Source organism: Rhinolophus sinicus, linkage group LG14 (genome assembly GCF_036562045.2).
Source record: "Rhinolophus sinicus isolate RSC01 linkage group LG14, ASM3656204v1, whole genome shotgun sequence".
NCBI classification, from domain to species: Eukaryota; Metazoa; Chordata; class Mammalia; order Chiroptera; family Rhinolophidae; genus Rhinolophus; species Rhinolophus sinicus.
The window spans coordinates 16408122-16420855 of NC_133763.1; the positions used below are offsets into that span (position 1 = coordinate 16408122).

Here is a 12734-nt window from a genome sequence, read left to right on the forward strand (position 1 = left end):
GTGTATTCCTATTTATAAAAAGAGCTTTAAGCACTGTTCTCCCAAAGGCATTTTAAACCTTTCATTGGTAATTAATCAACATTTGAAAATCAAATTAAATTTTACGATGACTAAAAATATAAGAAATATAATTATCTCTTCAGCTTTGGTATGGTCTTTAAAATATGAAATTATTATTTCCTCAATATAATGAGACAGAAATTAAGCAGCTTGAAGTAGAATCCATGCATACTTTTTCAAATATCAATCCAGTTCACCATCAATAGGGAAAAATATACTAAGAAAATCAATAGTCTGTACTTTGTGATGTCTGAAAGAAAATCGAGTCATTACTTACATCTTAAGTCAATCTCCTCAAAAACTCTGCCCTCTAATAAAAGTATCATCAGTAATGAAGGAGTGGAAATGTATATATGAAGACACCTTTGGACTAGTCAAACAAACCTATTAATAATAGATGGCCAGTGTTCCTCTGTATGACGCAATCTACGAAATGTTTCAAAATGTTAAGTCTCCTGCTTGTGAAATGCTTCCAGAGAACCACTGTGAAGGGCAGATCCACGAGGACGCCATCTGTGTATTTCCAACCACAGCAATCTTTCAGAAGGAAAGACTGGTAAGGGATCTTTGCAGGCTTCCTAATGGCTCAGCGGCTTCATCTAATGCTTTCCTCTAATTGGCCTTGCATTTAAGACACTCATTCAACGGTGTGGCTGCAACCTTCAGATCTTTAACAATCATACATTCCAAGGCCAAAGTAGAGCTTCCCATCAGAGAGCAAATAGAATTTGAGGCTTCAACTTTTAGAGAGAGAGAGGATACTTGTGAGGAGAGGTCCCGATGGTATTAGCAGATTGTATCTGGACAGTGAAAGCATTGTCAGAAGTGGTTCATCTGTTAAAGAAATTAGAGCATGCAACAATTGCAGATACTTTGGTCTGCAGAATACTTTATTTCACTATTTTGTCTCAGGGTACATTGGGGTATCTCCTGGGGTGTCTTCATACTCTAAAAATAGATTTCAATCTTGAGGAAAGCTATCTTCTACTAACAGAAATGTAAGGAAACGAGCTGTTTCAGGAATTACAATGTCTCTTCTTATTACTCAAGTCACCTGAATCATACTTTATAAATTATATTTTATGTGGAGAAATTGCTTAAATAATTATTCTTTCCAATGGGTTTTGCCTGAGCCCAGAAAAAACAACTCTCTTTTAATCCAGTCATAAGGTAACACACAAAATTCTGTGATCCACATTTCTCCATTTCTGATGCCTTAACTCATATCATATGATTTCAATATATCGCTTAATGTCTCCACATGTCAGTCTTCTCATCTGTAAATGGGAATATGTTAATATCTGCTTCATGAAAATGTTATAAGAATGAAATAAGGCAACCGAGGGACTGTAGGATTGTATTGCATATTGTTTGTAACAATGATTTCTTTAAAATTCAGAAAATACATTATATGAGCCAAAGAGCTTTTAGTGTGTTCTCAAGTAAATCACCTTCCACAGCCTCCTTCAAGATGGAATATTTAGTATTTCAATGTGGGGAGAATGGAAAATTGAAGCTTGGAAGCCTGGAAGAACCAGATGTGATTTAAGGTGTTTTCATCTTTTCACCATTGATTACTTGACATCCCTGTGGAAGGAGCTAATTAGTACCAATAATGTAGACAGGTCTCCACAGCGGGGCATTGGAGCAAGTCCTCCCTCGCTCATGGGACTCAATCAACACCCACTAAGAAGACATGACTTTCCCTCATAGTGAGGGATTCTAGAACCCAGCCAGTCACCTGAAAGTGAAATCTATGAACCATTATCAATTCTGGACCATTTAATCACAAATCAATTATCAACTACAATGCTCAGAGAGATCCTAAAGCTACAATATAAAAGGAGTGAATATTGGTATTTTGAAAATAAAAATCAGACACATGGTGGTAAATGTTTAATAACTGGCTCTGACGGGTGGGAGGAGGTCCTGACTTGTGGTGTTTGTGTATTGAAAGCTTTAGTTACCAACATGATGCCACTAGATGCGGAGTTGGAAGGAGATGAGCAATAGCACTGTGTTACGTAGAATTTCTACCATACGATACAATAGATGGAGACTAACCCCTGGAACACAGACAACAGTACAGTGAAGTAAAAATAATTAGGAAGCATTGAGTTTTGAATATTTATTACCTTTGTTTTTAAGATAATTTAAAATGTATATAATTAATGTTTAATAAAGGCTGTGTTTAACAACTGAATTATAGAATTTCTGGAAAGTGTGTGTGACAGGGGACTTTCCCCAGATGGTACGAGCCAGCTCCAGTACATCACTGCCTCCATCTGCTACTCATTATCTAGATAAAAGGCAAAAGTATACGAGATAGGATAGAATTTGAAGCACAAGAAATTCAATTTAAACAGAAGGAAACTTTGCTAACAATAAAAAATTCCATTCTCAGAGATATTTAAGAATCAACCCGAAGTTCATGTTTTCTTCTAGGAGTTTTATGGTTTCGGGTCTTACATTTAAGTCTTTAATCCATTTTGAGATTATTCTTGCATATGGTATAAGTAGGTGGTCTAGTTTCATTTTTTTGGACAAGTACCTTGAATGTATTTGTCCAGTTTTCCCAACATCAGTTATTGAATAGACTGTCTTTACCCCACTGTATATTCTTGCCTTCTTTGTCATAGATTAATTGACCACATAGGCATGGATTCATATTCTGTTCCATTGATCTATGCGTCTGTTTTTATGCCAGTACCAGGCTGTTTTAATTACTATAGCCTTGTAGCATAGTTTGATATCAGGGTATTTATCCGAAGAAATCCAAAACATTAATTCGAAAAGATATATGCACTCCTATGTTCACTGCAGTTTTATTTATGACAGCCAAGATATGGAAGCAACCTAATAGCCCATCAACAGACAACTAGATAAAGAAGATATGGTACATATATACAATGGAATATTACTCATCCATAAAAAAAATTAAATCTTACCATTTGCAACAACATGTATGAACCCTTGAGGGTATTATGCTTAGTGAAATAAGTCAGACTGTGAAAGAGAAATACCTATGATCTTACTTATATGAGGAATCTAAAGAACAAAATAAATGAACAAATGAAACAGAAATAGGCTCAGAAATACAGAGAACAAACTGATGGTTGCCAGATGGGAAGAGGGTTAGAAGTCTAGATAAAAAAAAGTAAATGGATTAGGAAGTAAAAATTGGTAGTTACAAAATAGTCACAGGCATGTAAAGTACAGAATAGTGACTACGCTCGTATAGTTAATAATATGGTAATAACTATGTCCGGTGCCAGGTGCGTACTAGACTAGTCAGGGGATCACTTCTTAAATTACATAAATGTCGTGCTCGCTTCGGCAGCACATATACTAAAAATTACATAAATGTCTATGCTGTACACCTGAAACTAATCGAAAGTTGAATGGCAACTACAATTTAAAAATAAGTAAATAAATAAATCTACTTTAAAAATAAACAATCAACAGGAGAGTTGTCAGTATTAAAGGTCCATGCACAGCCGTGTCAAGGTGCTAAAGACGGATCTAGATAATCTCTTGAGGGCCCTGCAAATCTAAGCTATGTTACCTTTCATGAACTGTAATTTGAACAGCTCCCTCATCCAGAATTTATATTTTAAATACAAATTGATAGAGAATTTCCATCAACAAGAATTGCGTATTTCCCATTATCTTCATTATGATCCCTTACAGCAAGTTATCAGTACAGGATACAAAACTTGAGTGTAGACCATTCCTATTTGTACCCTAATTAACTAATTTAACCAGTCAACCTCTACAGCCTGGAGCTTCCCACACGCAAGCACTTACTATACTACATTTTAATCAATACCAAAGTACAACTACGTCTCTAATTACTGGAACAGAGAGAAACTGTCAGAAATATATTTATGACTTATCATCACATCCACTGAGCTCATATCTCTTACGAGAATCTGATCACTAAAATCCTATTCCCATACTTGCTGTTAATAAAGGAACTCAGTGTCTGTATGAAACAATTCCTAATGCAAGTACCTGTGGAAGGAGTGGAGAGAAGAAACATTAATTCTACTTAATAATTCAGGAATACAATTAATCAGGAAAACAAGTGGTTCTGTGGGCAGAAGAGACAAAAAAAACAACCAAAAAAAACCCAAAACCTAGGCAAAAAATGACAGAACAAGATCATCAACACTGCCATGATTGCATCCCTGCTTCCCTTAAAAATGGACCACCCAGTCCTTGCATCCAGACCCCTTGTCAGTAACCTCAACCCCTGATGCCCATCGGCCTCATCTCCTTTTCCCAACAGACCCTTGCTTCCCTTCCGAATCAAGGAACTGGTGATTCTCTTACCAGCAATCTACTAGTTCAAGGGTTTCACTTTCCCTACCTCAAGACATCAAGTAGGACTCAATGCTTTTACTATATATACATATATATTTTACTATGCTCATCTTAAAATCTCTGTTCTCCCATAGTCTTCCTAAACCTAAGATAAGAATGTTCCATTAAAGAGCATTTATGGCGATTTCTCATTTTAGTATCTTTGCAAAATATTTCAAATTAAAAATCTAAATTAGACAGTTCGTGTCATGTGTCACTGCTTGCACTACCATTTAACTGGCAGTTGAATACTAATCACTGATAAAGTGCTATCTTTTAGTTTAATGTTATGTTCTGTTGTGAATGCATGATAATTCACACACATTAACAGCAATTAGTGTTGATGATGGATGAAAGCATGCATTTTTGATGCACCTAAGAAAGAAGGTCCACTGTAACTTTATCAAGTATTTGCCAAACGGTCTCCCTAAAATTGACATTCAAAACTTTGAGCCCTGTTTTCAGTAGTGTTCTCATCTATCTTTACATACTCTCTCAAGGTGAGCTCATCCAGCCAGGGCTTTAAATACCAATATTGCTCACATGATTCCCAATTCTGAATATGCAGTCCAATCTCGTCCTCTGAGTTCTAAGCTCACATACCTGACAGCTACTTGGCCTTAGGTATCAGAACCGTAGAGCATCTAAAACGAACCTTTATCTCCAGACAGCCCTGCTCCACCCCAACCGCCACAACACCCAATTTTTCCAGCTTTCAGTAAAAAGCCCCACATTACATTCTATTACACAGGATGTGTAAGTCAACCCCTCAGCAAATCCTAGGCTTTTTACTCCTAAATCATGTCTCAAGTTCATCCTTCCTCCATCTGTTCTGTTATTACAGGTATCTGACTCTTGTTCAGAATAACAGACGAGCATCCTGTCTCTCATTTCCTCTCTCTTTTCCCTCTAATCTCTTTTCCACTCAGCAATGAGGGTATTCTGAAACACAAGACAGATGATACTATGACTCTTTAAAATGCTCCATTGGATTTAAAATGGATTCCCATTACTCTTTGAATGAAATCAGGAGCCACTACACGTGCCCAGTGCCCTCTCATTGCACACTCTCTCCCTCAGAGACTGCACCCTCGCCACACCAGACTCCTGTCACATAGAGGACACACCATGCTCTTTCAGAACTGAAGGCTTTGCACATCTGGTTTCCTCTGCTTAGAATGGTTCCCCTCCCTTTGCATGACTGACTCCTGCCCATCTTTTCACACTCAGCTTCCAATTTCTGAGAAGTTGTCCTGACGACACCACCCATCTCAGAAGATCACTCTCCTCTTCTCTGAGTATATTACACTTTTTATAACCTTAATGGCACTTACCAGTATTTGCAAGTAGGGAATCGTTGCTTACATACTTATTGACAGCCCTTCTGCTCAGATGTAAACTCCGTAAGAGCAGGTCTGCATCTGAATAGATCACACCTGCACACCCAATCCTCAGGAACTCCATGTACATTTGTTGGATGTTGTTGGTTATTTCAAGTACAGGAAGCACAGAACACAGCAAAGAGAGTGCAGACTCAAGTCTGAACCCCAGTTCCATCATTTCCCAGGTGTGTGGTCTCGGAATATTTCAACTCTTTTTGTCTCACTTTCTGAGTCTCTAAAATGAGTGCTTGTGACAGATACATGATTTTATACATATAAAAGTACCTTGAACAAAGCCTGGCACATAAAAAAAGTTTAGCTCTTCACTTACACATTCATTCATTCTCTAAATATTCCCTGAGCGCTTACTCCATGCAGAGTATAGTGAAAGATTCTGTGAGCAAACCAAAGTCTTAGCCCTTTGTGGACTTAAAACATAGTAAAAAGAAACACCACACACACAAAGAGATAAACACAAAGAAATATGTGATTAGTGTCAATGAAAACAAAAATATCAAAGACCTGTATTCATTTGCAGGAGCACCATAACAAAGTACCACAAATTGAGTGGCTTAACCCACAAAAATGTATTGTCTCGGGGTTCTGGAGGCCAGGTGTTTCATACCAAGATGGTGGTAGGGTTGGTTCCTTCTGTGGGATGTGAGAGAGAATCTGTTCCATGTCTCTCCTCTAGCTGCTGGTGGTTTTCTGGCAATCTTTGGTTTTCCTTGGCTTGTAGAAGCATCACCCTGATCTCTGCCTCACTTCACATGGTGTCCTTCCTTTGAGTATGCCTGTGTCCAAATTTTCCCTTTATATAAAGACACCAGTTATGTCGGATTGGAGGCCCACCCTATGCCAATATGACTTCATCTTAACCAATTACATTTGCAATGACCCTTTTTCCAAATAAGGACAGATTCTGAGTTATTAGGGGATAGGACTTCAACATAGAATTTTTGGGAGAAACAATTCAAACCATAACAAAACCATAGGAATACAATATTTCCTAGGCAAATTCAATACTCTGAATGTACACTGAAATATAACAAGAGAGCTATAAATGGATCCGGATTTATAGAAAAATTGGCTAATGCATAATATTGTAAAAATTTCAATACCATTCATATTATACAAAGTCTCATTATTAGCCATAATTTTAAGTTCACTAACCTTTTGTAAGTTTCATGAGATGAAACCGAATATTTAAATATAGAAAAAGAATCGAGATGAAATGATTGAGAATTATGTTGCACAGAAGAGAAAGCGCTATTAAAATTAAAAACATGTTAAAGCAAGAGTATCAGTCTATTTACATACTAAAAAAATGTATTTATGTATCCAGTGCCCAATATCTATCACAGGTGAGTAGCACATTTCCTAAAACTTAGTTTGACAACATGTGGTAACAACTACACCTCCAACATGCACACACCTGCCAACATTTGATCTCAGCATTACAGTGTGATCACAAGACGGTTTGAATGTGGTGGAGAGAAAGCATATCCATTTGATTTTTCACTGTGAGAAAAAAAAATACTAGTTTTCTTTAATTTGAGAGGATGTTCTCTCAAATAAAAACATGCAGCCCGTCAGTCCTCTATGGACTGACTTTTATGTTTTAAAACATAAAAGCTGCTTGTTTTCTATAGCTCTTTTAAAGATTCCTGTTACTCTAGAATGTAAAGTCAAAGTTTTTAATTTTGTTGCACTGATTATTAGGTCTAATAGATATATGGCTGTCACCTCCCGTGAAGTGCTGCACCATGAAATAGATCGCCCTGGTAAAAACAATATCCAGGGACAAAATTTTGTTGAGTGTGTCTGAGTCAGACCGCTTTGATGTCGAGAGGATGTCTAAAGCTCTGTAGGAACAATGTCTGTGAACCTTAGTTCAACACTTCAGTGAGGCCACTATAAGAAAATGACTCTGAAATGACATGACGAGTAATTTCAGACCTTAAAAACGGGCAATTAAGACTCATTTAAATGTGGCAACAAAAACTAATTTACTAAAAGCATATGATCAGGTGTTTCTTATTTCTAGATTGCACATGTATAGAATATACATTATTCTAAAACCAAAACAATCCTTACAAAAAATACATTTAAAAGTTCTTGGATGACTTGATGAATCTGTTACACAGTGATGAATTGCTTTTTCAAAAAAGATTTACTTTGCATAGTTTTCTATGGGTATGCATGCGTGCTTTTCACTTTCTCTTTCAATTCATCTAGCAGAATTATACACATGAATGTAAAATCTGGGGCAAACACACAACTTTGCTTAGGAGTAGAAGTTTCGAGAAAAAGTATTGATGAGAGATGGCCAGCAACGGAATGAAGAAAGTAGAAAGAAGACTGAGATTTCCACACCAGAGCTCATGCAAATACACTAGCCTAAAAATGATAATTTATATCTAATTATATTTGCCAGGGTGATGTTTCACTCTGGAGGGTGGTTTGGATGAAATGTGAATGAGACAATAAAAACTTTTCATTGGTTTCTTTAACTTGAAGATGGAGCTAACATGCCATCTTTTAATGACGTGCAGTCATTTCTAATCATTAGCACGTAGGTTCTCTTCAGCAAAGGTGTTCTGTGAATGCCATTTCCCTCTTAACACCCACACTTATTTACTGCCCATATCTTCCATCTTCCAACAGTTGGTGGGAGCAGAAAAAAACATGAAAGGGGAAAAAAATGACAGCTGGTTTGAATGGAAAGAACACTAGATCGGGGAGCCCTACCCGGTGGTATGCTGGAGCAGGCTTATACCAGCTCAGAGAGGCAGTTAAATTTGGAGGATTTTGAAATCAATTGAGAAAAGTACTTAAAATTATTAAAAATTAAATACTATAAACTTAAATTTAAGTGAATCATATTAAAAATAGAGGTACTAAATACTTAAAATACACAGCCCTTCCTAATTATTTCACCATTTTACTTTCTCTTTGCTTTTGTGGTTATTTATACCTATTTTATCTGGATTAGGGAAATACTATGCAATACACCAGTGTCATGGTGTAATTCAAATTGGCCAAGAGGGGAGTATTTACACTAAAGAAATTGGCAAATGCTAAAAATTAGTGTGTAACATTGTTTTGTTGATTGTCTAAACTTAAAACACAATGGAGAATTTTTTTTTCTAATGATGCATATTAAACCTAAAATGTGTCATGCTGTTATATTGCCAATGGCACGCAAAATAGTGAAAATAATATTCCAGTATTTGAGAGCTTAATTCAGCAAAGATGCCTGCTCAGGTATTGGAGAAGGTCATCAAGAAGACCTGATGACCCTGGAGCTGAGCCAGGGCAATCAGAGGGTCCTCACGCTCTCCTGTCCTTGGAATGTACATTGTGCCCACAGTTTTCACAGTTGGAGCCATGTCAAGGACGCAGCCTTGAGAGAGCAATGTGTTGTTGAGGCCATCTGGACAGTATTTGTGACTGAGCCCCATCAAGGCCACTGTATAAACTTTTAAGCTTCAGGGGGTAGAGGGTGTGCAGAAATCTACTCGTCTTGCAGCCACCAAGCCTGGTAGGTAAATTCCCTTGCTTACTGAACCTGCCACCTGCCATTCTGGAGTCGTCTGCCTCTTTCTTCAGTCTCTTCTTGCCCTCAGTGTGTGTGTTTGGGGGTGGGGGTGGGGAGGGAACAGCAGTTTTGAATTTTATCCCGGGGAAAGTTCCCAAGGTTGCAAACCATAATCATGTCATTGATAAAGTTCCAATATTGGCTTCCTTGTTTCACTTTCCTAGTACTCCTCAAAGTAAATAAAAATATTAACCAGCATTTGTGTCAGAACTACAGAATCAAGAGTTCATCAAATTCAACAAAAGGTTTTGGCCAGAATTAACTGGCTATATAGAATTTACAATTAAGAGCACTAATTATTATTATTATTATTATTATTGTTTGTCAAATGAAGGCTGTACATTCTTTATATATAGAATATATATAATGTATTATATAATAATGTAATATATACATGTATGTTTTGTTTGAGATCCAATTAAATGTTTATTATCACCTCACTGTCTCTATAGAAATCTCCACTATATCAAAACTATTGATCTGGAAAAGTTGTTTAACTCTGAGTATCACCTTCAACCTCTGCCAACAAGTGAAATGGGGACCTTCCTCAGAAGATAATTTTAGGAGTAAAATAATGTTTATGCGAAAAGCCTATATGGATTGCAAATATTCACTATTATCGTAAATTCGGCAAATGTTTCAGCTCCTAATCTGAGTGCTCCTAAGGACTAGCAGGGTCTGCAAAGATGAATAATGTTTGACCCTTAACCTTAGGTTGCTTACAGTCTAGTGATGAGAGACGTGGAAATAACAAAATAATTGAAGGGGATGAAATGTATTCCAACAGAGGAACTCAGCAAAGTGTTATGAGATTTAAGAAAAAGAAGTGATTGATTTTACCTGGAGCACTAGGGAAGACTTCACAGAGAAAGTGGAATTTTGAAATAAGCTTTCAAGAGTAAGTTGAATTTGTATCAACTGAGAAGGTGTATGTGGAAAGTAGGGGCATTCCAGGCTGAAAGATGAAACACCAAACACATTATCATCAGAAATATTACAGTGCCGGCTAAGGAAATCATAATTGCATTGATAAACCCACTGTATCAAAAACCCTTGCAGTTACTTCCATATAAAAGGGAAAGAATTATGCCATTAAAGATTATACAATCTAATCTGTCTATCTACCATCTTGCATATTCAAGGACTGACTTGAATGTATTCAGTTTTTCCAATTTAGAAACCATGTCCATTTCTAATAACCAAAGTGGAAATTATCCTCTGGCCTTTGTTTTTAAAGAAAACATTCATGTCCATGTGAATATTTTTTCCCAAAAAAAAAAAGCTATAAAATACTTCCTATTTAACAGGAGTGAAGGAACTGTCCCTTAGATTTAAAGAAAAATAGCCATTAATTGCAAATCTATAAATACATGAACTATACACATATTTAGTAAACAATAGGGAGGACATGTAAGGTGAGTTTTTTAATGAGAGAGTGGAAATCTGAGGCAAGCGAAATGTGGGACCTTTTAAAAAAATATCCATGGTACTGTTCCCCAATAAAGTCCTGTTCTACTCCCCCAATAAAATCTTTTTTTAAAATTCCATGAGAACAAGGACTACTAAAGAAAGAACATTATTTTATCTCCTCAGTTCATGAGTGTTGCAAGGATTGACATTACTCAGTCGAGTTCACTGAACAGCGTTTTCCTCTTGCTAGTCAAAATATGCGAGTTAATGTTTGTGATTTTAAAAAACAAAAAGCACTTTGAAGAAAGCTTGGCAGAGCATCTAGAGTCTGTTTTTAGTGTAATAAAAGGGAGATGGCTATTAATCTCTTACACACAAAAGTCTGACACAAAAGGTCTGTGGCCTTGACCTCAGGTGACAGCGGAATAGACCACAGGGCCAGTCTAGGTCCCACTAGGACATATGTTAAGAAAAGCATTCGCTCCACACTGCAAGCCCTTTTACTCTGGTCTTGCCCTCCCTCTGCAAGACACCGCGCCAAAGGAGCCTTTCACTCTGTTCTCTCCGTGATGACAGCTGTCAGTCTGTCGCTGTCTGCACATGCAGCATTTCAACAAAATCTAGAGCGAAACTGTAAGTGCAGGGGCTGAAACACTGTTTAAAAACACACAGCCAGACCTCCTTCCTGGAGATCCGCCACTTTTCAACCTGCTGAAAGTAAGAACCACCAACTAAGAGTTGAAGCTGATCGTGTGTCTTCAGAACCTGGACATTCCCAGCCACCGTCTACTTAAACAATATTACTGGAATTATCTCAAGGAGAAAGAGCCCGGGAGCCGCCCGTGAAACTTCAGCAGGGATGCGGAGGATGCTAAAGCCAGTTGTGCAACCCAAGGGCGGGGAAACCGCTCACTCCCAGCGCCTCCGCAGCAGCCCCAGGACCTCGTGGCGACGCCCGGCGGGAGCGCTGTGAAGCCCCGCGCGCGGGACCAAGAGGCAGAGCGCGCCCTCCCTCGGGGAGACGCGACCCGCCGGCGAGTGCCCGCAGCGGGAGGGCAGTGCGAGTCCGCGCGGCGGGGAGCTGGGGGCCGGCGGGAGCGCCCGGCCCGCCCGCCCGGCTCGCGCCCGCAGCTGCGGATCCGCGGAGGCAGCTGGGAGGCGGGTCCCAGGGCTGGGACCGGTAGGGTTTGGGGCGCGCGGGGCACTCACCAGCTGCAGCGCGCAGAGGCCGATGAGCGAGCAGCGCCCGTTACAGCAGCCCATGGTGCCGGCGGCGTCCGAGCGGCGCGCGCGGCCAGAGATCCGCGTCTTCCGGCGCCGCCGCCTCCTGACTCCGGAGCAGCCCCCTACCGGCGGCGCTCACCGGCCCGGCCCAGGCTCGCCAGCACCGCGGTCGCCTCGCCGCTCGCCGCTCGCCGCTCTGGGGTCTGGACTCGCGCGCCGCCTTTGTTAGTTTCCGGGGCGGGCAGAGGTCAGTACGGCGCGCCGGACCCGAGCGTCTGGCGGGGGTCCCTGCCTCCCGCTGTGAGGGTCCGCTTCTCGGGGAGGGGAAGCCTGGCGGGCGAAGCGGGGCGGGGGGGAAGGGGCGGAAGGGAGGCTACAGATGGTGAGTGGGTGGAAGTGTGTTTAGGGGAGGGGTGTGTGTAGGAGGTGGGCGTCTGAAAAGTGGAGTGGGCTGTCTGCGTAGTGGTTGTGTGTGTGTGTGTGTGTGTGTGTGTGTGTGTGTGTGTAGGGGAGGGGTGTATGTAGGAGGTGGGCGTCTGAAAAGTGGAGTGGGCTGTCTGCGTAGGGGTGTGTGTGTGTGTGTGTGTGTGTGTGTGTGGTGGTTGTGCTGGTGCTAGTTGTGCTGGTGGTGCTGGTGGTGCTGGTGGTGCTGGTGGTGCTGGTGGTGCTGGTGGGAGAGGATGAATGAAAAG

At 39.9% G+C, this 12734-nt stretch overlaps 1 protein-coding gene across 2 annotated transcripts in view; it reads right to left on the reverse strand.

The window, feature by feature from the left end:
- The window catches only part of NKAIN3 (sodium/potassium transporting ATPase interacting 3), a 533326-nt gene extending 521171 nt beyond the window's left edge, over nucleotides 1-12155 (reverse strand). For both annotated transcript variants that reach the window (XM_074319272.1, XM_074319271.1), the window contains exon 1: nucleotides 12028-12155. In XM_074319272.1, the coding sequence (XP_074175373.1) occupies nucleotides 12028-12081 (54 nt within the window). In that variant the 5' untranslated portion in view covers nucleotides 12082-12155. The remainder of the gene's footprint in view (nucleotides 1-12027) is intronic.
- Between the last annotated feature and the right edge of the window lie 579 nt (nucleotides 12156-12734).